Here is a 27,893-nt window from a genome sequence, read left to right as displayed (position 1 = left end):
AATTTCATACGAAAAATTTTAATACCTAATACTTAAATCAAACTAGTAGCTATGTGTTTCTTTTTTTAGATATGCATTTGTACAATAAGTCGTCATCAGAGTTAAATACATTCTGATTTTAAATTCCACACAAGTCTATGATTCATACTTCAATGTTTGACATTGATGGATGAATTTTGATAAAAATGTTATACCTATTATTGCATGCCAATCTGCATATATAGTCATTAGTCTGTTTAGTCACTATATTTTATATTAAAATGTAATAATTGCGTTTTTTATAGTACGATAAAAATATAATTCTATATAATTTATACCCATATAATATTATATAATATTATTATATCATATAATTCATTATAATATGTAGGATTTGTTCCGACTTATATAAGTAGTATTTAGTTCTACAACTTTAAGCATTTTGATAACCGGCTTGGTATTTACTCTAAAATGATTAGGAAAAAAATATTTATTTTTACTATTTATATATAACTAATTAGTACCAAGAATATTGCTTATTGCTAATATTACTAATATATTAGTAGCATACTAATATATTACTAATAATATATTTATAAATCCTAATAAACTTTATTTACTCGAAGCTATATATTTTACTTTATAATACTCGTATTTTTTAATAATAATGTATGTCACACACGCCGTACACAATAACGCTAATTATAATGCACAATTGAAAGAAGACGAGGAGTGAAGTGACAAGATGCAATAACGGTTGCAAGCTGCTGCACAGGTATTTAATTTCAATGAAAACAAATTTGTGTAGGTAATTTTTGACCTTGAGAATGCAATTTATGCAATTTATTAGGCACATTAAACTGCATTTCCTATAGAGTTAAAAATATGTAGGTTTACTTGACGTCATCCAAAGACGATATCTATGTATTGTGTGCAGTGTGTACTATTAATGATACCTAATGCAAATATGCACTAGTTGCTGTTCGCATGCACTAAAGCACTAGGCGTCTATGTCGCTAGTATACACATTCAGTTACTCCCTAGAAGAGACAAACACAACCGATCTCGCGATAGTGTACCGCAATCTATACAATTTATTCAAATATTCAGCTACAACAGGCTTTATGGCTTTGGGTGAGTTTATATATGCAAATTATCAAATATAGTTAAAATATATATTTTAATTTATGATTATTTCTGAAATCAAGTCATACACAAAATAATATATTATTGTTTTTTAAGAAATGTATATTTATCAGTTAGGTATTATATACGATATATAAATACTATTGTTGTCAGTCATGATTATAATCTATACTTCAGTTTAAATGACATTCATTAATTATATTATAATTAGAATAGGTAGATACTACATATTTTTTAATTATTCTCAGATATTCCTAATGTATTTATATTAAAAAATAGGTATTGAAAGTAATAGTGAAAAGACATGTATCTAACCTAACGGAATTTGACTTTGGGTTATTATATACAGAACTTAATTATTATAACCTCTAAACTTTAAACAGTTAATATTAACACCGCTCTCCATTATGTTTCATAATGCGAATGGTGAACGAACATTATTTATATGGTTGTTCGTGTAAAATATACAATCCATTCATAGTTCATACCTACTTTATTCTACATTTCTATTTCGTGTAATAATCAATATTATCTTAATGTATTGTCGTTTATTTAAAATTACATAACAAATTAGCAATGGTAATATTAGGATGCAATACATATTTACTTATTAGAGTACAAGGGGATTAAACGATTTTTCCTTTTTTCAAGAAGAAAACTATAAGTAAATAAAAATTGGCATCCAAATATCATACGTGAAAATATAAAAAAAATTAATATATGAACAAAAATATTTTATAATATGACACACGATTAGTGTTTCTTATCGATTATCAATAGCCAATATATATATATATATATATATATAGGTTGTAACTTGTAATGATTTATAATTATTACAAATGAACCTAAAGGTTATAGGTGGATGAACTAAAAATTAAATAATAATAATTAAAAAGGAATTATATTATTCCCATTTTTAAAATACAAATAGGTACTTATTATTAGTTGTTATTATAGTTTATTACCTTCAAAGAAGACCCGATTAACATACGTTTATAACAGTATTTCGGATTAGAATAAAATTATTCACCATCATATACACAACTTCCCAATGCGTGTGCATATATATAAAATCTATACAGAAAACTAATAGAGTAAAGTTTAAGTAGGGTGGTGTATCACGTGTCGTCTAATCGTAATCTATATACTCGTGGAGTCGTTTGCTTTGTGAAGGGTTTGTCGGCCTATCGACGATCACACGGGTATTATTCCTATTTTCTTCTATCGACTGTAGTATTATACACCCGCGACTATTATAATATGCATTTGTGTGGCGTAGCAATGGGGAGTGTCACTTCCGACGTTCGTATCCGCTACGTGCTATGTTTATTATAAAATTATCATTTATCATAAACCTTTATGATGGTCTCTATATTTGACATGAGCCTGCAGTGTGTCACACTGATCGCGCGTGTATTTTTAAAATTATGAATATATATAATGCTCCTTAATGTGCATATTTTTAAATGGGCGTGGTTGTGTGTATAGTGTATACTATAAACATATTATTATCACGATAATTATTTTTTAAATATTTTTTGCCAATCACTGGACACCCTGTATTTACAAGAATTCGATACAATGAGCGAATATAATATATGCATATTTCGCAGTATAAATAACAATTATGTATGCACATAATTCGCTGATTTTATAGGTTGTTTTAAGCATATTTTTGATAACATTTAAAAATACGAATACGAGTTGGCAAGAATCTGTGTATGTAAATTTTAGAATCGATGAGTAAAATAAAACTATACGCCTATAGTCAATACCTACAGACAACAAATATAAGATGTGATGTTTAAAATTTTGAAATATAGAATCTATTAAAATATACAATATTATTGAAGACATATGAATGCATTATATTGCACCATTAATATAGCAAATTGCGCTTCGTATATTCTTATAAGTAAATAAGTTTGAAAAAAATACTGTACGTTTCTCAATAAATAATAATTAATAACAATAACAACTTATAAGTTATAATCATTATTCATTAATATTATAGGTATATGTTGTTTATCAATATAAATTGTCCGATCAAAAAATTAAAATTTAATCATTTTAACCTAACAATTATAACTATATATTTAAGAATTTAATAGAAGTATACCTAATGTAAAATTAAATTTATCTTGTAGCATTTGGTAGTATTCGACAATCGACATTAAAATATTATTAACAATTATAAAAATGAATCATATTCATTTAAAATATTTAAATCATATAATTGCAGCGATGAAACATGGGTAGAAAAATATAAAAATAAATTTGCTCTCCCTTTAAATTAAAGAATATTATGAGTATTACATTTGAATAGCCAAAATATATTACAAACAAAAGCTTAACATTTCTTCAAAAACAAAACATAAAACAATATTTTGAATTAGAATAGTTTTTTACAGTAAGTAGTAAGTTATTTATGCTATCTACTATAATATTATTATACTTATAGTATTTTTTAATAATATAATAAAAATCTAAAAAAAATACATAAAATGTACAGAAATACAGAATATATTTAAATAATATAGCCAATATAGGCTCTTACTATATTCTACGTTTACAAGACGGTAACAACCCATGTGAGTGAAGAGTCCTATAAGTTAGGTACCTAACCTAACCAAAGTGCACACGTTTTTTAATTGATCATGATTCATAGTATTCCTTAAGAATGTCTTTATTCGTTTTAATGCATAGTGCACTATTATTCCTTTCACTTGAAATAGTTGTGACAGAAATACATAATATCAACTGTAACTATTTGGTCAGCTATACTCAGCTCTTATAGTATACATCTTTTAAATCAGCTATAGAATATATAATAAACAATGTCAATGTCTATAAAAACAAGTAACTATCGTTATATATAGCTTCTTAGCCTTTAGAAAGAGGTTACCCAAATGTTAATCTTAATATTGCTTATTTCAGTTATTTGTGCATAAAAATTGTAAATGGTCAACATTTTCAAATGCACATATTAAAATAACTAATAATAATGAATTAAAAGTCTTTGTGTAACCCACCAGTTCTTCGATAAAAAAAGTTAGTTGCCAGATAATCATTTTAAAAAAAAAATTGGAATAAGTTTAAAAAACTTTTAATACAATAACTTTTTGCGAATATAGTATATAAATTTAAAACTGGTGATGGAAACTTTGTATAATTAAAACGATAAATACATTAGATCTGTTTAACAACAAAATAAAGGTACCCTGCATAAATACATACAATGTCATACATTCATTACATCAAAGTAAAAAAATTATATCTAATTGATAAATTTTTTTTGGTGGAGTTATTAATAATTTTGGATGAGCTAAGTCCTTTGCCCACTTCTAGTCCGCAAACCACTTAACCCTACTTTCTCACTGAGCCTGACACTTCCTAGTATGGTTCTGGATAGTTATATCTATAGTTTCACAACTTTCTGGTACCTTTACAACTGTACTCGAAGACGTTAACTTTGTTTTGGTGAAATTTAAGAAAAAAGAATGAAACATTGTCGGATCACTTATGAATAATCTAATTCGAATTTCTAATTTCATTTTTGACCCATGTAGTAAAACGAAGTTCAGATAAAGAGCATAATTATATAACAACAACGAGTAAACAAAGCATTTGGCTAAATGTTTTTATTAATATCATACATGTAGGCTTATTGGCTTTTTTTTTTTATTTATCAATAAAAATTTAAAATTACTATATACAATTTGATAATTACAATATTTGATTATCTATTTCTTTTAAGAATAGCTTGAGGTAAAGATAGAGAGTGAGTTAGTTATTAGTTATTTAACATTTTTTTAACGTTTTCCTTCTGACAATGCGTGTTCAATTTGATTTTGGCCAATCAACTTATTATAAATTGTTTTTTGACGAAAAAAATGCTTTTCAGATAATGCATTGCTTTTTTTTTAACTCTTATTTATGTTTGTAATAATAACTAAAAATATCATTGTTTATAATGTCGTTAACTATACATCCGTCGACGATTTCATTTTACTAACGTAAAATATATTATTATCAGAATAGCATACATTTAATAAAATAATATTATACTAGTTCAGCAAAGGACGTCGATAACGTGTGCAGATTGACGGATAACAAATAACTATAAATTATAATAATGTTAATGAGCGCCAGACATGTCTTATATCAATTTTACGACACGTACTCGTATTCCGAAACTTCTTGCACCCGCCGGCCGCCATACAGATAAACAGATACAGTACAAACTACAAAATCACGTACATAACAATGAGACAAACGTCTTGGTGTCTCAACTTGACATCTGTTTGTGTATAATTACTATAATTATTGTTTAATAGTTGTAAACGAATTACGTATCAAATACTCAATGTATTAGATGAAAAAAAAATTTAATAAAATTGATATTTTTCATTGACATATCTACCAAATTTGAAAAACAAATATTTTATCAATTATTCTTCGTATTATATAGATGAGGATTGAAGGTTGATACTGTGTCATTGTTTATCTTATGATGCTTCACCAGTTTGTTTAAACTGAATATTTTTAATGGAGATATAAGTAAAAAATATAACGCCTTGGCCTTAGCATAGGCGCAATTTGAGTTTTAAATTTGTGGGGGCTATTATAATTTTCATTCATGTACTGTGTGTATGCTCCCTGAGATGTATAAAAGTTTCGGATATATGCAAACCATTGGGGGGGGTCTATGATTGATTTTTGAGGGGGCTTATTCCCCCAAACCTCCTCAAATTGCGCTTATCATAGTCAATGATAATAATGATAATATAAATAATAAATAGAAAATACTACAAGTATATAATAGTATATTTAATATATATATATATATATTAATATGACGTTTATGTAAAACGGCAAAAATAACTATGTAAATACTTGAATTATAAAATTACCTGTATATATTTATAGTATACGTTTATATTTTATTTGTATCGTAAATTTCTTACAATCATTTTCATTATGAAATATTTTTCAATAATCGCATAGGTTAAATATATTGGAAAAATTTCCAATTACAATAATGCCTTTGTGAAATTGTGAATTCGTGTTAATTAATTAAAATAATAAGACTATGGCAGCTGTATAACTTCAACAGCAAAATGTATACGATAATAATATTGTAGTTATATAATTACAATATAATATATTTTATATCGGTATAATTGGATTTTTTCATTAGCACGTGCAACAATTGCAATAGAATAAGTAATGTAAAACGCGTTACCTTTACTTATAGAATATACTAATATTATATTACTATATTACTTACCTATATATATTACCATTGTATATTTTGTAGGTATGACTGGTATGAGTAATTATCTGAAGATAGAATATGTGTACTCCGAAATCTGAGACCTGAGTACATAGTCTGATAGTCATTAAAATATATATAACGCATAATAGGTACTCCATGATAACTGAGAATTTTATTTACTAATATAGGTCACTGATCAATGAGACCAATGAGTAATAATTATTAAAAATGTATAAATTTATTTTGATGAGGATCTACAAGTTGCAAATACCGACCCCTGGATCTCTATCAGGCACCAACTCAACTTTCATGTTTGGTGGGGGTACGTAGGCTTACGATTTTTCCTATTTCCACTTACACACATATTTATACAAAATTATTACCATTCACCGCTAATTCAACTTTCAATTTCAATAACATCGACAGTAAAGTTAGCAATAATAGTTATTAATCAAAGGCGGCAGCGAAGTTCTACGAACACCGGAACATCCGGAACACTTGACCCAATCGCTACTATATTATAAATCTAAAAATAATTTTCAACGAAATAACCAATGAGCGATAGCCATAAATCTTATTATGCACAATATTATTATTAAAACTTAAAAAGGGCGCCACGCCCATATGATGTATATATGTACGTAATTGTCTGTCTTACGAAAATACAATATAACAAATTTGTATTTAGCAGTCCAATTGTGTGCAAAACCCCTTTATTGATAGAGAGAATTTACCTTTTAATATTTTATAAAAATTAAACACACGAACATTATCTGTGCTTTACTGCTTTCAGATGGTTTTTTTTACATTATTTTAATTTTTAAACTATAAAAATGTTTAAATTAAAATATTTTCTCGTAACTTGCTTAAAAATTAAAATATACTAAAAAACCTACATGAAAGCGCAGGTAATATTCTTACCTTTAAATTTGATAATTTGTCAATTCACCACTTTTAATTTAGATTGACTTTTTTTATAGATCTAACATAATAATACATTTTAAAATAAATAAAATATCATTGTAATATAGTATATTTTTGACAAAACAATACACTATAATAATAATTAATGTATAAACAAAGATATAGAAATACTTTTCTTTTGGTGATGGGAGAGTTAGCGTCTTATATTTTATCAGAATCGTAAGGCTTATTTTCATGAGCATTATTTTGGCAATATGACATAGTACATTATTGAATTATGGAATATAGTTCTGAACAAATATGTACGTTTCCAATTTATATTATTCTGATAAAATACATTACAACTATAAAATAAATAGGATTTCAAAATAATATTTTAATGTTTAATTTCAAAAATACCTAAGTTTTATAGTTGATGGATTTTTGAACTTTTCAAATGATATACATTTTCGAGTAAATACTTTTTTACTGACAAAATATATATTTCTAAATCAATATAATTCCAGATAAATATAATTCAGAAAAGTATATTTTTCTAATTTTTTTTTATATTATTCAGTATATTTATACACTTAATATTATATAATATACTTTAAAAGTTAAAACATTTATTTATGAATATTGTGGCATTGTAGTATTGTACTACAGGATACAACGTTACAGCGCATTCAATATTATCATGTATTCGTGTTGTAGTTGTATCATTGTCCATTGAGTAACACTCGCGTGGGTTTTACCTTTTACTATTTATTATACGATAAGTCGAGCGTTATACAATAATTCCAGTGATCATTTGAAGAGGAGAATACATTATAGTTTATTAAAAAATACTATAAAAAGTTGAAATTAGTGTTTCTTGACTCTTGTTATTAGTTTTGTTTAAAATACTCGGAACAGGCGGAACAGGCGTAATAGTATTTTGAACCATTATGGTACATACTACTACTGCATACTTCATACAAATATACAATACAGACGTATACGCGTATAGACTATAGAGTGTGTATTAAAAAAACAAACTGATGATGAAATGAATCATTAAATTTCTTTAAACATCAATGTATATTAATATGTTATATGATAAGCGTTGTTGCGGGGGCATTCAAACGTTATGAAAAAATAGAAATATTATTTTCAATTAATAATTTCATGGAAATTGTTTTTAGAGACTTCATATAATATATAGATACCAAGTACGAACTATATAAGGTCGTAGTTTGTAATGACTTTTGAGTTTCGATTCCTAAAGGCGGACATTACAAATCTGTAGATAAACCATTTAACCATACACTTACGCATATATTATAATTTATAGTTACTAGGTAAAGACGGTATAGTCAAGTTGCTTGAGGCAATAAAGCTTATTATTTATTTTTTTTATAGTTTAAATCATACTCCGATAGTGTTGTTGCATAGCTTAAAGTTTTATTATTATACAATATAATTTAATATATAATGTGCAGTATTAAAAATTATATAACTCATAACCGCTCTTCTTGATTATTACTTAGAAATTAGAATAAATGCGTATTGTATTTAAGTACATATTTATTATTTATCATTCACTAATTCAGTATTAAAAATTATTTTGCAAGTTATAAGTTGTGAGTTAGTGACATATAATTTAAATTAATAATTTTACAATATTTATGAACGATCAGTATGCGACACAATATAAATAAACAATTATAAAATATATTTAAATACATCGACTATTAAAAAAAAAAAAAAACATCATCTAAAAATGTAGCGCTTGCTTGTATAAATTATTATTCACACATTGCTTTGAGTATTGAGTTATTTTTACAAATGTATATGAAAAAAATTAACTCTGTATATTACCTATTTATTTTGTAATTAATTAATAATTCATTAAAATATAATAACCTATTTGCTCAATTTAATAGCAGACGTGTTACCTACTACATATTATTTTTATATAATATACATAAATATATTGTAAATACATTTGTGTGCAGTTTCATAATTATCTGATTATTAGCTTATTATTATGTATACGGTATATAGGTATAATACATATAGGCTATACTTATATTTATCATTGTAACAGCTGCTAATTAACACTGTTTGTAATATTTTTATAACAGGATTTCGTGATTGTATCCAATATATAATATATATATAAAAGTTTGAAAAAGAAGTCATGGCTATAATGACTTCATAGTTCATATTACTCGTACAATAGAATTGTTTTGAATTTCAAATATCCTATTTAGCAATACACATGGAATATTATAATAATATGTATTATACTATTAAATCATTTAAATCATTATACATTCAATACTTTTTCAATATTATATAGGTCTTACCTCCTACACTATGTACGATAAACACACTGCAGATAACTAATATAAACTTTACGCTGGCATCGCGGTGACTGTTTATAGGTACCTACCTACATATTATTCTATACGTTTTCCAGTTGAAATTCCAGTGCAACGAGTACCTCTACGTGATGATTTCCAAAGTGTAAGACCGACATCAAACGAACCGGCCCCGTCTGTGGCAATGGGACACTGGGTGTATGGCGTATAATATTATATAGCTATAAACAGTGTGATAAGTGGAAAGGAATGCAGACCACAAACGTGACCTCCTCCGGGTTAACAGTTTTCAGATTTGTATTATACGTGGTACGTGGTGGGTCTGGTCTCAGGTATATGCCTATAAAGCCTACAATAGTCTACATATATATTTACGTTGTATAGTACACCTACCTACCAATATGGTAGATGCACATGCACGCACGCACGCATGCACGACTAGCAGCAGCTGAGAAGTTAGGAATGCAGTTTTTAATACATCCGCGGTGGCTTGTATTGATAATAATATTATATAATACATGTATATGCTGTTAAAAAGTATTCACAGAGGGTATTTGGACTTAATCCCTTGCGAGAAAATTCCTCGCGTCTTTTGTACTCCGTGTCTGCAAAACTGCAGGTTTACATGCCCGCGCGAAAAATAATGCACCCATTCTTTTCCTCCGTAACATAAATATTCTCACAAAGAAAAGAAAATGAGAACTCGTTGTGTTTTGTGGACAATATAGTAACACAGATAGGTACATCAATATATATTATATACATTATACATTGTTAACGGTTTTTACAGTATAGGTATTATATTTGTATCAGTCATACCTAATGTTTTTCCACTCTTGGTGTTTGTTATAGTTTGTAAACATGGCTTATATATAACACGATATATCGATATGACTACAGAAAACGTTTAGTGGCTAGTAGTGCACTACAACTACAGCAAACGCTCAATTTTCTCTAGTCGTCGTATACTAACTAAACCTTTATTATAATATATACATACCTATATGGGCTATTGGGCTATATGACTATTTATTACAATTATTTACAATTGTTCCGACAACCTGCAAATATTTGATTATCAGTAATCGGTAAACAGTCTTCTTATTCAGATTAGGCTATAGGTTATTCAGTAAAAGTAAATACGATAAAAACTAACTAATTATTGACTAATTATTTAACTATTTAAATAATTAACATTGCTAAATATACTCATCAGTCATCATTCATGTGAGTAAGCCATCACTTATGTAGCTAAACAGAGTCATATATCTATTATTTATTAATGACTATTAATTATTATTTAGGGTAATTCACCAAGTATGGTCAGTGCTAATTCCCATTTTTGCCTTTAATAATAAATTTATTTAAATTCTGATTCTTGGAATTTTTAGTACAAACTTAATGATCTTATTGTAATTTTCCAATTCTTAGATTTTACATACTGTTAAAGGAATATAATGTGGCGATACCATTTGTTAGCTTATCTAAATCGAATTTTTAATGACTATAGTTTTTGTATTATTTTGTGTTACTTTATCTATTTACCTACTGAGGGTACTAATATACTATTAAAACAATAGTTTTGAGAGATTTAATTAAATAATTTCAATAAATTGATTTTTAAAGTAAAAATGAGGATGAGCAAGCTTGATGAATCATTCTGTATACATGGGTCACTAAATAAAAACTAATCAATTATTTCAGACAATTTTCAGTTGATTACAAATTGGGATATCATATCAATATATCATAAATGAAAAAACAATTTAAGTACAGTGAAGACTTATTAGAAGTATAAATTGCCGAACTGTGTACTTTAATTTCGTCCTCCATTCTATTAATAAAATGTTTTAATTAAAAAATAATAAAACCATATTGTTTTTTTATTTCTAAATAAAGTATGATACAAATGATTATTAAATATACACTTGTAATAAAAATATAATACATGAAGTACATATAAAAAAAAATTATACTTTAACGTCTAAACACTAAATACCAGAATATTAAAAATCAAATTATTATATTTTATAAGTTTTATATTTTTATTTGGTTTTTTAAATTAAAACCCTTGATGAATACTCATTTTTATTGAATAACTATGTTCTGCAGTCAGTAGTATAGATACTGTTAATATTAAAGTATTAAACTACAAATTGTAGTAATTACTAATTAGGTATGTATTATTGAATAATGTGTACCTATATTGGCTTAATATTATAAGCCTTATATTATTAAGCATTTTTTTACGTAGTTGCAATTATCAAGTAGTTTAATCAGATGTAATTTATCTTACTAGGAAAAAGGAGACAAAAATTAAAGGAAAACAAAAAAAAGGAAACATTAAAAAAGAACTTTAACTTAACAATTCAAATTAAATTTATTATTAACATATAATTTTCTATCACATAATTGTAGATATTATTATAACTGTAGACTGCAACTAGCAACCATTTCATTAATAAATGTTTTTCTAAATAGTTATAATTTTAAAATACAAAATGTATAACATTGGTCAGTAATGGAAGAAAGTATGAGCTCAACATAAGTTCAAATAACCTAATTGACCGTTCTACCGTAAATACGACACTGTCCGCCCGACGTTCGGATTTCAATGGAAAAGGAACAGAAATAACTATCAGACGAAAAAAACCATCTTTTGCAGACTCGTGGAGGCAGATAATAGAGATTACGTGCATGAGTTACATATCAGTGGCGGTTTATCCAAAAGATTAGGATTGTGCAAAACTATAAAAAGGCCCCCCTCCTACATATTTTTATTTTAAATAATATAGATATACATAAATTTATATTTTATAACAATGATATACTGATATCAGATTGAGAAAATGAGAACCATTTAAAATTGAAAACAATTTTTTATTTTTTCGTACATAACTGTTTTTTTTTTTTTGTGGAACGTTGAGCAATAATGGCCCCCCAAGCCAAGGGCCCGTGGCATTTGCACACATCGCACACATGTATGACACGCCATTATGCACCACATTTGCAATTAATGCAATTCGATTCAGATGTAGATCTGTAGACCATATTATTATCCTTATTATGTATACATTGCACATAGAGATTTGATAGAAACTGTCGCCTGTCTTTACTGTCTTTTATTATAACTGCTGTCCGCTAATAAGTAATGATGACGACTATTATAGCACTCCTGAGGTCTACGCCGATCGTTAAAAGTATTTATACGCGTGTGCGTCGTAAGACTACAGTTTTACGATTTAAAATTGTCATTACGTGTGGGATTATTTTCATTAATATTATATAAATGGAATTATTGGATAACGGGTTGATCTTCATTAGTAACTCCTAGTGTATTTTACTTAGGTGGACAGTACACGATAGACGTAAACCTATAAAATGAAAATTGGAGACCTAAAAACTGGAGTGTAACGCACTGAGACCTAGGTTGATGTACTAATTTTTTTTACTTTGAAAAAAATTAAGAATAAAGAAAAAAGCATTTTAAGAAACTACTCGAACATTGTTTTATCTTTACTCGTGACTCGGCTTAAAAGTTTATACATAAGCTAAAAGGTATCTAGTTGAAAAGTTTATTTTTTTTAATTGCATATTTACTTTTATAAAACATTGTAAAAACTAGTGCATCAAATGACAAATTATAAATGATAATTTATTTTTATTAGAGGCCTCAAATATACATATATTACACCTTCAAATAGCGGACGTTTTTTTAGCAATAAATTACAAAGTTTCTACAGATTGAACCGTCTGAATAGCGATTCCTTTCGAATAGCGGACACAACTTCAGCGATCAAGAGTATTCGGTTTTAAAAGTTTCAATGCAGTTGCATCCCAGCCTCCGGAGGCTTGGCACATTAAACATAAAAAATAAAATATGTGAAAAGGGCCCGGCCGTGTTTTGGGGTACAATATTATATTCCCCAAAACTCAAAAGGGAAAAAAATAAACAAACCGTCGACGACCGATAATCCGACCGTCAAAAATTTTATGGAATGCGACTGGCGCTGAGTGCAACGTTGCCTTTTCGCCGCTGCGTCAATAGACCGACCGGTTTAGGTTCCATACTGTCGAGCGGCAACGTGGCGGCACGTTCCCCGACGGACGTGCGCCACCGGGGCAGATGGTTTTCACCAGAACAACTGCTCTACGGCTCCTCCTAGACATTTCTGTTGTGCAAGTACACATCTCCCCCATCATTGCACATGCACATTGTATAATATAATATTAATAATAATTACTATTATTATCATATTATAGTATAGGAGGACCTATCTATAAAGACATCGGAGCACGTTTCGTAGCTCCCGCAACATCAGCTGCTCTATTATTATTATTATGGTTTTCGGTGTTTTTCTTCTTTTGGTATTCATCAGAACCAAACTACGGTAGTTTAATCATTTAAATCACGAGATTTCGTTAAGGTTCATTTTTCCACTTCTCGCAGCCCATTATACGTTCAATGCCTCAATGCTAGGTAATAGGTATGAATGATATATTTAGAAATTCAGATATTCTAAATCTAAATTCGAATGCACTGTTCTTAAGTATAACTTAAAATACTACTATACCATATTCAAGTATACTATTAGGTACTATAATATTAAAGTACTATAGGCAGATATTATAGTCCAATGTATTTTGCTTTATTATAACATGAATTAATAATATATTAAAATATATAAATAAATAATACTATTTATTAAATATTTAATATATTTAATTTTCAAGTATTTAAAGTCAATGCATTACTGACTACTTGTCTTGTATCATTATTATGATTTTGTGAGTACTCCGTGGCCCGTGTGACTGCATGATGAACGTCAGTGTTTATTTCAGGGGGTAACCGGGGGTACAACCCTCCCCTGGAGAAAAATTTATTCGATATTTGTATTTCCTTTTATTATTACTCCTATGGTATACCCCCTCGTAAACTTACGATACCCTCCCTCATCGGGATAAAAGATCTGAAAATAAACTCTGGGTACCATGGCGTAAAGTCGCTTTAAGTAGGTACGCATTTGTGTGTTTCTAAACAAACGTTGTTGCACTAGGACTACAATAAGTAATAACAACAACAATAATAAGTATAATAACAAAAATAATAACAGTATATAGAGAGTTTGATAAACTCGGTCGTCGGCCGCGCACTTTCTCTCCGCAATACCGCAAAGTGTATTTTTACGCGACTACCTCCTGATTCTTGCCTATTACACTATTACTTCTACGCAGTCTCTTTTTAGCTCATACCTTCGCTCCTACATATAGGTTGGAGCAGGTCAACGACAGAATGACTCTTACACCGATTCCGGTTACCTGATTATCGCTTTCTTTCTATAAAGTTTCTAATGAAATTGGCGGTGTCTTTTTTTTCTCACGACTCATCTAAACCTGGAAAAAGCTCATTTTTTGAATCGATAAATCATTGCAGCTGATTTCATTCAGACAGTATTTAAAAATTATACCATGAACTATTGCAAATTTGATCTTATACTTTTAGACAAATATACGTTTTAGCTCCAGTCCGTTGTCCATTTACGAATGAAGTTCCACTCTTCAGATTTCATTTGTATCAAACTAATTCTAATTATTAAACCGACTATAGTGTAATATTGTTATTTGTAGTTAGCCATCTGCTAGAAACAGGCAAAATTTGGCAAAATAATTGTTTTTAAATTAAAAATACATATTCACATTTTTAATTTTCAAGTTTATTCAATGGTTTATGAAAATAGTACGTGTACTAAACTATTTTTTTTCGTTTTGTTTACATGTTTAGAATTTTAATTTTGAATGCTCTTGATTGGAATTTTGATTATTTATAAAACCATTGAAACTATGAAGTACTATTTAGGTATTATGAATTCAAATATGGGCACTGCACTAGTGGCGACTGCCGACTAAGTAATAAATGCGATTACCACTATAGCGATAGAAAGTTTTAATTAAATTTGAATTGCATTTAAACATGTTGCTTCCATGTACGATTGCCTATTTAGGTTTAAGTGGATATTAACAGCGTATATGCGGCTTGCAGGCTAATTTAATTAAACGACTCAATGACTATTCGATTTCATCGTTTTGTAGTTACTAGTTATCTAGGCCACAATATAATGTGGTTTTTATAAAACTATTGGTTTTATTTTAAAACAGACCACAATACTAATGGTACTTGAATTTAAAAATAATTGAAATTTTTGTATTTTGTATTTTTGTAAACAACATCTGATTATTAATGAGCCATTTGGTCATAATTATACATAAATAATTTTGTGTTTTCCCACGCTCAACTGTTGCCTGTAGTTGGTGTTCAAGGCTCCGTATCGCGACCATACGTATTCGAACAACATAATGTGTATGGATTACAGACTACAGAGTTCGTTTGTGGAAAACAGAACGTGGCAACACTGTGCTCTGTACAATGAATAATGTAGAATTACTGAATGGATTTTTAGTTTTTTCCCCTACCGTCTTCCAGCTGACGATGTCGACTGTCCAACTACGTGGTAGGTCGTCGTCGTTACCTCACACCGGAGGGCCTATATACTATTAAACTCATGTATAGTTATATATTAACTCTATCTACTCCATACTGTAGGCTAGGCTGACTTTTAAATCACCATAATAATATTATTAATATTCAATCGTCCCCATACCGTATTTTTTTTGTTTACTTAATATATTCCCAAAACACTCGGCTCTTATATATAAGTTTATAATTATTTAAAATCGTCATAGTGTAGTAACACTCTAGTGACTTCTTAGAACACTAGAATAACAATATTGCATTGTAAAAAATATTAATACTGAATAATTATTATCAGCCTTGCATTAATTACGTGGTTGGCAATTGGCAATTTATTGTACACATTACGTAATACACTGGAATATATATGTTACATTATTGTTTTCGTGTCAACTATTCACTGTTTAAGGTACCACCATAGGTAGATACTGTATTATATACAGAATAATATATTAATAATATGCAAATTGCACTATTGCAGTGTGTCTACTACAGTAGCGTCAGTAGCGTACTAGCGTGTTTCTCAGAGGGTTCGAGAAATACCACACGCATTAGTCTTATCAGCGGGTTGTACGTAGAATGTAGATAATAATATAAACCTTTTTTTAATCAGTGACTATAGTGACATCATAAATATAAAAATGTGTATGCCTAATAAAGGATTTTTCAATTTATTGTGTCATCATGATTATGGTGAGGTTGTGGGGGTTTGGAATTTTGGACGACGAGATTTTATTGAGTATTATATACTATATAATAAATATTATATTTTATTATTTTGTAAAACCACACATTTATCAGCCCTTTAAAGAAATCAATGAACATCTAATATTAAATTAACGACTTGGCGCCGAAACTCGAAGGCTGTTTCCTCTTGATTACTAATATTATGTAATACACAATGAGAATGAAATGAATGAATATAATCTGTTTGGACATGAGTCATGAGTTCGTGACAACCTTTGGAATAACATTGAAGATAAAATTATTTTTTCAATTAGATGATTACGATTTACGAATAAACATGTATATCAGTATTTGATTAGCGAATAATAAACATCCAACAAATTAAATTCTAAAAGATTCGAATAGTTAGTTGTCCAGTAGTGACCGAATTAACATAATATACTTTATAATGTATTATTATTAAGTACCTAAAAAAAAATTGTTTCAATAAATTTTCGTTAAGTCTGACATTGACCGGTATACAATCAAGAATTGCACTTTACATACAATTCAAGAGACTGCAATAGTAATACTACTCTAGTAAACGAGTAAAATAGAGAGGTACCCAGAGCTGGTATCCCAAGGTAAAATATTTTAATATTAATTCGGTTTAATATCATACATTTTGTGAAATAATTTGAATGTTTTTGATTGAATCGCTGTTTGATAGTAATCGTAAAAATTCGCTATTCTTTCTATATACAGCACTATGTATAAGCAATAGTTATGTACTTCACGTAAGCTAGTATAATGAAATAATGAAATAACAATTATAATACGACACAATATGTTAAGTCTATCATGTTTATCTGCGGTTTATTCGAGTTTAGTGTTTACTTCGGCTATAACCTAATTTAAATAAATAATTGCGCATAGGTACGTCGTAAACACATTCCGTGTTTATCGGTATAATAAACACGTGCTTTTATCATTCTGTTGTTTTTTGTATGGAAATCCATTGCGTGCGATACCACGTAGTAAGCAGTGGTATTTACACCGTATAATAAACAAGTAATGACGTATACGAAAATATAGTGGAAAATTGAAACGGCCATTTTCAAAACGGAAAATTACAGAACGGGAACAAGGAAACTGTGCGCGGGATCATAACACGAGATGTCAGTGAAAGGGGCGAGCGAATTTTAGAGACGAAGACGAATTTTTTACTATTATTACGTTGCTGATATCTAAGGTTCGCGATAAAAAAACAAAGACAATAATATTATATTGAAACGGCGACGATAATAATACGTACAATATACAATATTATTATTCGTGATTCTCGCGAGGCCATTGAAACCGATATTGTTTATTGTTACCATGTGTGTGTGCGCAAAGGGCAAAGGCAGTGTACCCAAAAACCGAAATGTAAACGCGTTATTATTTCGACGACGTGGTGTTGTGTATCGACCGACGCGCGCGCGTGCTCTCCGCGGCTCCCTATTCGCCGACGGCCGAGTGTAGAGGGGTCCGACACGACTGGCGACGGCAGCGCGCCGGAGGTTCTCGGCTTGTCCGTTCATCGTTGATCGTTATTCGTTGTTGTTTCAGTACGGCTGAAATCGCGACGGCCACTTCTCACCGCCACCGACAAGCTCCGTGTGTTTACGATGCTCGTCCCGCTGTAATTCCGTTCCCAGTTTTTCCCACCCGTTTCCCGACACTCCGACGTCGCCGTCGGTGTTGTTGTTGTCGTTGTCACTCGTATCGAGCGACACATCCGTGAAAAACTTAACAGCTGTGAATAATGCAAAAAGCCCCTATCGTTTCGGCGCAGTGAGGTGTTGTTGTTATTCGACGTTTCGAAATCTGAGGACAAAACTTTTAAGGGGACACTTTCGACCGTCCGTTCGAATTTCCCCTCGTTCGTCGCCGCACTTACTTCAACACTTTAAATTTCGTCCGACGCCATAGCGCGCGCAATATTTTGGATAAACGCCACACACACAAGGTAGAGTGTTCTATTTTATATTTATTTTTCTTGTGTTTCTTTACGAGATGGTTTTCCATTTTTTTTCCACACCGTTTGTACGACACCGATGATCGCGTTGGCGGTTGTTATTATTTTCGTCGTCGGTTGGGTGTGCGCGAAACGGCTGATATCTATTTACGTAACTATAATAGGTAGTTTTCGTGAAGGTTGTTGCGTGGCCGCCGTATAAGGCGTTCCATCTGGTATCACTCGTGATACATTCGGTCGTACGGTGATGTGGACTGTCTGTTGCCTCCTCCACCGCAACCTTCGCCAACACAACCGGTGGGGGTCCCCAACTCGCGTGTGACGACTTGTGATAGATCGGGTTATTGTGTTGGCAGGATGTGGGTGATAGGGTAGAGATTTTATTTTGCCCGCACTATCGATTAATTCCTAATCACATGCGTTCGTGTTTTTCCATGCGACGCACACCGGAAACGGATGTTTACGTTTCCGGTCCGACTGCCAGAATAATCATGGATTTATCTTGCATTATATTACATATTATTATAATATGATATCGATGGTTATACACGACGGTTTGGGTTCATTTCGGACCTCGCCTCGTCATCGTCGAATGTTGATTGTTTATCGTCTTGACACAATTGACGGGCCTGTTTGTGCTCGGGACGATTTCTTTGTCTACAAGACTAATATTATAATTATTGTGAGATTGGGTGTTTTTCTGCGTTTGGACTTCATTAAGCTAATCGGTTTTAGGCGACAAACGCGTAAAACTTGTTTTGTCAGTCGAGGCTTTTATGAACAAAAACAAAAAAAAAAAACAATATTGATTAATGCTATTATCAGCTGTGACCATTGAATCGTTTTCTTTTTGTTGTTATTGTGCTACTACCAGTGGTCCTGATAGTTAATATCAATAATATGCATTGAAGGTCTTTACAATATAAAATAACCGAATAAAGCATCATATTTTATTTACAAGCAAATGGGAATACCTACCCACTGAATAATGAATATTGAAATTGAAATATAATAGTACAATACTACAATCACGTAGCCCATAATAAAGTTATTTAATGTATCTATAATTACAAGTATATATATTAATTTAATTAGGTGGCCATACCTACTTAAAATTAGTTCATGATATTAATTAAATTGTGTAGACATACATTTTGTTGATCATTGATAATGGGTTATTATATAATCATCGGTCATAATTATATAAGTTTACTTTTAAACTGTACCGAAACTACACCAATTTGTGTGTAAATATTTGAAAATTTTTATCATTTGGCCCCCCCCCCCATTAAAGGCTGGAGCCCTGGGCCCATGTGTTTGACACACGCAACACACTCGGTTATTGCAGCACTACTTATAAACTGTATACAATTTAATAATTTAACTACTTTTCATTTTTATTTTTCCTTAAGTATCAGCTTATATTTTAATCAAATATTATTTCCATTATTTTCCTCTATAATAATTAAGCTGTTTTATTTCCAATGTTTTTATGGTGGTATAAATGTTTACTTAGTGATTCTTTAAGCAAAAACCAGTCAATTTTTTATAAAATATTTATGATTTAAATTTTTATCTTTGTATACATTTAAAAATCTTATGTCTATCTGTTTTCATATAGTATTATAATAACCACCTCCAATTGTTATCGGGTTAACAATATTTACATTCTCAATTAGTAACCAGACTATTTTTTTTAAATTCTTAAAAAAACATTTTGACGTTTATTTATTTAATATTATACACAATGTTTATTAATTATGAATATGGGTAGGTACATATTTTAAGTTTTAACTAGTGAATTATTGAAACGTTAACTAAAAATAGATATAGTCAATTTATATTCTTTCCTATTTATCCCTATATTCTAAACTTTAAATTTTCATAATTTATAAATCATTAATGCAATATCAGATTTAGGTATGTAAATTAACATTTTCAGAATAATTTTGTGATTTATACAGTTCTTTATTTATTTTTTATATCACATTAATAATAAAAAAATCAAAATCAAATTTGGTCTCGTAAAATACTTAGCTACCTAGGTCCTAGTTATATATAGCTAATAGCTATTTAGTTTCTGAAACATAGTACAACTTGTTTTTTCATGAATTATTTGATTATTAGATTTATTTGATATAAACTTATGTTAAGTATGTTAAGTTCATAAATATTAAAATAATTATGTATTTTAATACATCACATATTTTTTAATGAAGTATATACTTATTACCTATTTTATTGATGAACTAATTGTGATATTTATATTTGCTTTACAGATGACTCCATCCCCGAATCATAGACCTGCTGTCTCACCAACATTAGGAAACATTCTAAAATTTGAAAAAAATATCATTCATATGTCAAATGGGTGTCCAATCATTATAAATACTTCATATCCTTTAACTGAATCTATTTCTGATAATCCACTCGAACCAATATCCAGATCAATGTCTGATGAAACACCTTCTTGGGATTTGACTACATATGAAAATCGCTTGAGAACATTTGATGGAGTGTGGAAATTACAATTTATAACACCTAACCAAATGGCCAAAGCTGGATTATATTATTTAGGCATACAAGATCGTGTTAGATGTTTGTTTTGTTCTAAAGAATTTGATTATTGGCAACGTGGTGATGACCCATCTGTTGAACATAAACGTCAGTCTCCACAATGTCCATTTTTTAATGATTCCTCAGGTAAATATATTACTAAATTTATCATTTTTATTATCTGATATGTTATTGATTTTAAGATAAGTATTTTGTGTGTTTAATAACATAACTATAAGTAACAATGATCATAAAAAGAGAGAACTAATCCATTCATTGTATGTATGATAATTTCTAATTACAAAAGTTGCGTTAGATATTGTTATAAGCTAGATACTGGTATCAAATTTTAATATTTTTACTATAAACAAACTTATTTTATAATGAAACTATAAAATACCTACTTATTTTGTCTGTATTAGTAGTTTATGTTGTTAATGTTTTATTACTTTTATTACTCAGAATGAAACAAGAAATATCTAATTATTTGATGTTAACTATGTTTAAAATTTGAATATTTATTATAATTTAGGTATAATGATGAGTTATTAGTTAACTAATCTTTCTTAAGTTATCACATATCAGTAATTAGTTAATGAAGCAAATAAGAACAATTCTATCTGAATATTTCATCATATTTTATATTAAACTAGTCAGAATGATAATAATTATATCCAGTCATAGATACTGCAATACTAGATTTATGTACCTATTGGTTAATGGATAAATGTAAAATTAATTCTTTGAATTTTATCATTTATGGACTTCGCTCCAAATGAATCATTGACTTTAGGCTTGATTAGGATTTGCCAGCTATTATGAATAAAACTTAATATACAATTTAAAAAGGCAAAGAATAGGGTTAGTGAAATTGAGTTTTTAAATTATATATTAGGGAAACCTTTAAATAAATTATTAATAAATATAAAATTGTATGATTGATTAGTTTTTAATGTTTTTATTTTAATAATAATAAAGTAAAAGTTGAAGGACATTTAGATTTTATTAAGATAAATATACAGATTTTGTCAGATAATAAACATGTATTATACCAGTACTTTTACAGATTGCTTGAATTAATTAAATATTTTAATTGTATTTTTAGCTGGCTATGATGTCTGTGGTCTTTACGGCTCTGCTCCAGCTGATGTCCAGTCTAATAATGAGTCAAAAAAAGTACAAGACTTTTTAGACTCAGTGGGCATTCTGCAACAAATGAAACCTCCTAAGCATAAGGAATTTGCAACACTGGAAGCACGCTTGAAATCATTTGAAAAATGTTTGATAAAGTTGAAACAAGATGTTCAAACTCTATGTGAAGCTGGATTTTTTTATATAGGTAAAATGATAATATATTATCATACTAATTTACCTCTTATATTCATATTGTTTTAATATTTTTAGGCAATGGTTCAAATGACCAGATGTTGTGTTACTATTGCAGTCAAGGTCTTAAGGACTGGGAAGATGACGATGAACCATGGACAGAACATGCTAGATGGTCATCAAGTTGTAGTTATGTGTTATTGAATAAAGGCAAAAACTTTGTTGACAAAGCATGTGGTATGAAAAGTAGTGAAATCACAAAATTCAACACAAAGGTAATTAATAATTTTCTTAAATACTATTGATGCAATATTAGAAATTTAATTTAAAATTAACTTGTAGGAGCTATTCAAGTTGATTGCTGAACACAAAGATATGTCTAATCTTGAAAATAATATGAAAGTAAATTCAACAAAAAGGTATGTGTTTATTATACAAGTAAAACTTTTTTATTTTAATAAATATTCAAAATTTTTATTCAATAAATCTGACAAGTAGAAATTTGAATCTAGTTAATCATTTATTTTTATTCATTGAAGTTCATGAATATATTTCATAACAACATTAATATTATTACAATATTAAGTTAAATTTTTTTATTTGTTTTAATCAGGATTCACATTGTCTGTCAACATCATAAACTGAGGTATTATACCTTGAATTTCATATTTTTCGTGCAATCGTAGTTAATTAGTTAGTTTTCAATGCACTCAAATTGTTTCAATCATTTTAATAAATCCATAATGTGCAGTTTCATCGCATGTCTCTAGTTAAATTAACATTAGAATACACCATAAAAAGCTTTCTTTTATATTTTTTTTTAAGCACCATTTTATTAAATTATTAATCTGTTAATTTGTTAATGAAACCATACTTTTTTTTATTATTATTGAATATTTTTTTATTTTTTTGTTCTAGAAAACTTGATCAGTCAGAAATTTCTGACATTAGTCAAATTAAAATATCATCTGATGAAAACCTACATCTTTCTCAACAGCGAGACCCTAATACAATGCCAGATTCTATGTTGTGCAAAATTTGTTATAAAGAAGAAATGAAAGTGGCGTTTATCCCTTGCGGCCATGTAATTGCTTGTATTCAGTGCGCTATAACACTTGAACAGTGTGCTGTATGTAGACAACCATTCACTATGGCAATGAGAGTGAACTTATCAATGGATGAAGAAAAAGGTAAAGATCTCGAACAGTTACCGTGCAGTTCATCACAGTGTTTCGAAGAAAAATTAGATCCAATGACATGCAAAGTATGTCATAAAGAAGAAATGGCAGCAGCCTTTATACCTTGTAGACATGTATATGCCTGCGTCAAATGTGCGACAGATATGCACGAATGCCCAGTGTGTACAGAAGGATTCTGTGCCACTATTCAAGTGTACTTATAGGGCTTATAAAATTACCGTGACATTGTGTGGTGTAAACCATTCTAGTCTTAAATTTTAATTTGTTTAATTAATTTTAGCTTTAACAACTTAATTTATAATGTAATATAATAAGCACCAAAATGGGCTAAATCTTGCTATGTTGTTGTGTTGTTGGTATTTATAGTATTCTAACAATGCACAAGAATTATAGTAAAACGTGAGACTGATTTCCTTAGAGGATGTTATACAATGGTTGTTATCTCTATCATTATATAGTAAACTTATAATCGGTACAATTATGTTATTATTTTTATAGAAGTACATTGACATAATATTTACTTTTTAATAGTTATTCTGAATAACATAAGCATTTTAAGACATATACATGTAGAAACAGGTATGAAGTCCTTTTATGATAATTTTTAAATCAAATTAATTGTTTGAATATATTATATAATCGTAGAGCTGTCATAAGTTACTTTTAATTTTAATTTGATTATTTTTATTTCCATATTTTGCACTCAGGTTGAATGAATACAGCAATTATAGCTCTTAAAGTAGATGCTCTGATGTATAGTTTCTTTGTAAATAAACATTTTTGTTTTCTTTTGATTGTTGCTATTAATAAAACAACAATTATTTAGTGTTTTAACTATAAAAGAATAATTATAGAATAAAAATCTGATTTTAAAATTATGAACTATGTGTTATTTATTTTATTATACTATTACAATAATAATTAAGTATTTTTTTAAAATCTAAATAATAAAAAAGGTATTAAAATATATATATACATATATGTTTTTTTTACAATAATTTATTCTCGCCATCTATGTCCACAGTTACAGCATTTATAGAAAACAGTCATAGGTTCATCTGCTGATCTAGTTTGAACTTGTAAAAAGTATGCTCTACCATGATTACATGCATTACAAACTACATCAATTGAATCCACATTTTCCCATGCAGCTTTGCCTCCCAAAACTGAGTCTATTTCCTAAAAAATATAATTAGATTAAATTGTTATACAAAATCTTAGTATTTAATAAAATTGAAAAGATTGTATGTAAAATATAATAATTGTTTTGTCCAAAACTTTGTATACTACATTGGTACAAATGCATTTGTTATATTATTGCTATTATAATGGGAAATTGATTCAATGAGAATCATTGAATATTGGTTGACATTGTTGACAATGATTTGATTGATTTAAGGACTTAAATAAGGATCTAAAATGTTCTAGCAGTTTATGGACCTAGGAATGCTTATTGCTTAATACGTGGCTTTTGACTTTTTTTTTGTAGCCTGTGGGTCAACCAGATCATTGGAAAGTTACAATTTAAAAAAAATATTTATACATAATTTTTATTTTGTGTTGTAACTGTTTAATGATACACATTTTGGTAAGCGTATTATATATATTATAATGTATATATGTATTTTATCAGTGATGAGTATACATTTTTAAATAAGTTTTTTGTGTGGTGCTCATAATATTTTGTTCAAAATTTTATACCCTAAACTTTTACGACCATAGCACTTCTGAGAAATAGTTTGTGTTTCGTTGAACCCACTTTTTTTAAATAATATAGAATAATCGAAATATTTAAGTAATATAAAATAATTTTTCAATAATCAAATACATCTTACGGAAATTTTAAGATTGTCCTGAGGAAAATATTTGGTCTAAACGTTGCAGGGTAAACAGACATTAAAATTTCAACTAAAAACAAATTAAGTTGTTGGAATACCAAACCAATTCGATAATAGTAACATTTTAACCACTAAGACTAAATTATTTGAAAAGTAGAATATTTTAATAGTAACTACTATAATACATTATTATTTAGACAGAAATGATAGAATGATAGAATGATAAACTTATAAAATATAAAATATGTAGTATACTATATGCAGTGGTGTGGCGAGTATATTTTGAGCTTTAAGCAAAGTATTTAAACACTGATCCACCCACTATACCTCCCAACATAATATATAATCTAAAACTGTATGGTAATTTAGAATTTTCATTATAGGACATAGCCCATTAACAATTTAATATAAAAAAATACTAATTACTTAATACTAATTAACTATACATTTATCCACACAAATTTTAATTTTTAAGCTCAACATATATTTCTAGGGCTAAGCAATTACATTATATACTAATATCACAGTTTCATTGTCATGGATTTAAAAATTTATATTAATACTATTATATATCTTAAGAAAACAAAAATACAATTTTCATTATACATTTAATTTAAACTGTTATAGTATTATATATATATATATATATATAATTTTTGCTATATTACAAATATGATAAATAAAAATTAAAAAAAAAAAACAATTAAAATAAAATATAAATAATAGGCACAGTTTTAAAAATTTTATGTTTTATTATATCATATTTTTATGAACATTCCATTTTTAAAATTATAATACAAAAATAATTGATAAAAATTAAGAATGCTGTAATTAACTGAAATTAATTATATTAGCTAGAGCAGCGGTTCTCAAACTTTTTTTTTTACGTACCACTTAAGTATATTATCAATCAGTCGTGAACTACTAATGATTAAAAATAGAACGATCCAAATTCCAAATTGTATTGTTAAATATATTTATTTTAAATAATAAAGCAGTAAACTACTACAACTACACTACAGTATAATTGTTTTTTTAAAATAAGATATGAATTAAATAATTTAATGGGTTTCCATCCAAAAACGGCCCTCCGCGTACCACCATGTAGTCTTTCGCATACCACAGTTTGAGAACCGATGAGCTACAGTATCTAGAGCAGTAGTTTTCAACCTTTTTAACCGTGCGGCACACTTCATCTCCTACAAAGTTTTCATGGCATACCAATCCATATAATATGTGAAGCATATTTTATACATATAAATAAATACTAATAAAACTATTAATAGATTTTTTAAAGCACACTTCAAGAGTGCTCACGGCACACCGGTTGAAAACCACTGATCTAGAGTGTATACAAAAACCAATATACACATCCAGTTCAGCCAGAAATTTAATTATGGTATGTATGAAGAAAAATGAACCATCAATAGGATCATTAAAATGAAACTCGGGTCTTAAATCTTCATAAATTGCTAAAAAATTGTTTAGACATGGGTAATTTAGACTGTAGCAGTGAGACTTTATATTGAATGAAATCTGGCTTGGTTTTGACCATGAATATACCTACTAACCTAATCTGTACAGTATGCTAAAAATTCAGCCTGTTAAGCTAAACACAATAATTCAATTTAATTTTGTCATGTTTGATTATGTAGTGAGTTTATGAGAATCATCAGTACGGGTGAAAAGACAATACATATAATAATAATGAATAATTTTTACTTTTAGTTTGTAAAATGATCGGGAAGCAAGCATGACATTTTTGATTGCTGAGAAGTATGGACACACTTGACATTTTTGTCTCATCTCACCCATATACTCGTCTAGGTGAAGAATATTTGAACAGTTTGGACAAAAGTCAATATAGAACATGCTACTCTCGTTTACCACTTTGCTACTCATTTTGAAAACACAGTATTTCCTTTTATAAAAATTAAAATACAGTTTGGATTTGTAACACAGTTGTTTAATATTAACAGTTAACAAACTACACACTAGAGTACAGACACTAAAAAATTGAAAATTTATATTTTAACGTAATATATACCAGAGTTTAATACAGTAAAATAAAAAATAAAAAA

General features: G+C 28.6%; 2 protein-coding genes across 5 annotated transcripts; one reads left to right on the top strand and one right to left on the bottom strand.

The window, feature by feature from the left end:
• The first annotated feature begins 955 nt into the window (after positions 1-955).
• LOC132931863 (putative inhibitor of apoptosis) lies at positions 956-24,856 on the top strand. Of its 4 annotated transcripts, none has more exons than XM_060997925.1 (7): positions 956-1,113; positions 21,173-21,596; positions 22,555-22,788; positions 22,854-23,050; positions 23,118-23,194; positions 23,389-23,421; positions 23,694-24,856. In XM_060997925.1, exons 2-7 carry the CDS (start codon positions 21,173-21,175, stop codon positions 24,175-24,177), a joined length of 1,449 nt encoding a protein of 482 aa, XP_060853908.1. In that variant the 5' UTR covers positions 956-1,113; the 3' UTR covers positions 24,178-24,856. The 4 variants fall into 4 exon arrangements, with proteins under 4 accessions (XP_060853908.1, XP_060853917.1, XP_060853899.1 ...); XM_060997934.1 differs by lacking the exon at positions 956-1,113 and adding an exon at positions 17,333-17,517; XM_060997916.1 differs by lacking the exon at positions 956-1,113 and adding an exon at positions 18,415-18,884.
• Positions 24,842-27,893, bottom strand: LOC132931882 (DNA-directed RNA polymerase III subunit RPC10). The gene is made up of 2 exons (XM_060997955.1): positions 27,535-27,893; positions 24,842-25,153 (listed from the first exon to the last, which is right to left on the bottom strand). Exons 1-2 carry the CDS (start codon positions 27,712-27,714, stop codon positions 24,974-24,976), a joined length of 360 nt encoding a protein of 119 aa, XP_060853938.1. The 5' UTR covers positions 27,715-27,893; the 3' UTR covers positions 24,842-24,973.

The sequence above is a fragment of the Rhopalosiphum padi genome, chromosome 1 (assembly GCF_020882245.1).
Source record: "Rhopalosiphum padi isolate XX-2018 chromosome 1, ASM2088224v1, whole genome shotgun sequence".
NCBI classification, from domain to species: domain Eukaryota; kingdom Metazoa; phylum Arthropoda; class Insecta; order Hemiptera; family Aphididae; genus Rhopalosiphum; species Rhopalosiphum padi.
Note: the sequence above shows the minus strand (reverse complement) of the source record. Positions and strands in the feature narration are given on the sequence as shown.

What these genes read in the sequence shown, in the direction of transcription:
- LOC132931882 (XM_060997955.1), bottom strand. Translation starts at nt 27,714, where the DNA reads ATGAGTAGCAAAGTGGTAAACGAGAGTAGCATGTTCTATATTGACTTT. An exon ending in GATCATTTTACAAACTAAAA is followed by an intron (nt 25,154 to 27,534) that starts GTAAAAATTATT and finishes TATATTTTTTAG; the next exon opens with GAAATAGACTCAGTTTTGGG.
- LOC132931863 (XM_060997925.1), top strand. Translation starts at nt 21,173, where the DNA reads ATGACTCCATCCCCGAATCATAGACCTGCTGTCTCACCAACATTAGGA. An exon ending in AGCTGGATTTTTTTATATAG is followed by an intron (nt 22,789 to 22,853) that starts GTAAAATGATAA and finishes TAATATTTTTAG; the next exon opens with GCAATGGTTCAAATGACCAG. An exon ending in AAAGTAAATTCAACAAAAAG is followed by an intron (nt 23,195 to 23,388) that starts GTATGTGTTTAT and finishes TGTTTTAATCAG; the next exon opens with GATTCACATTGTCTGTCAAC.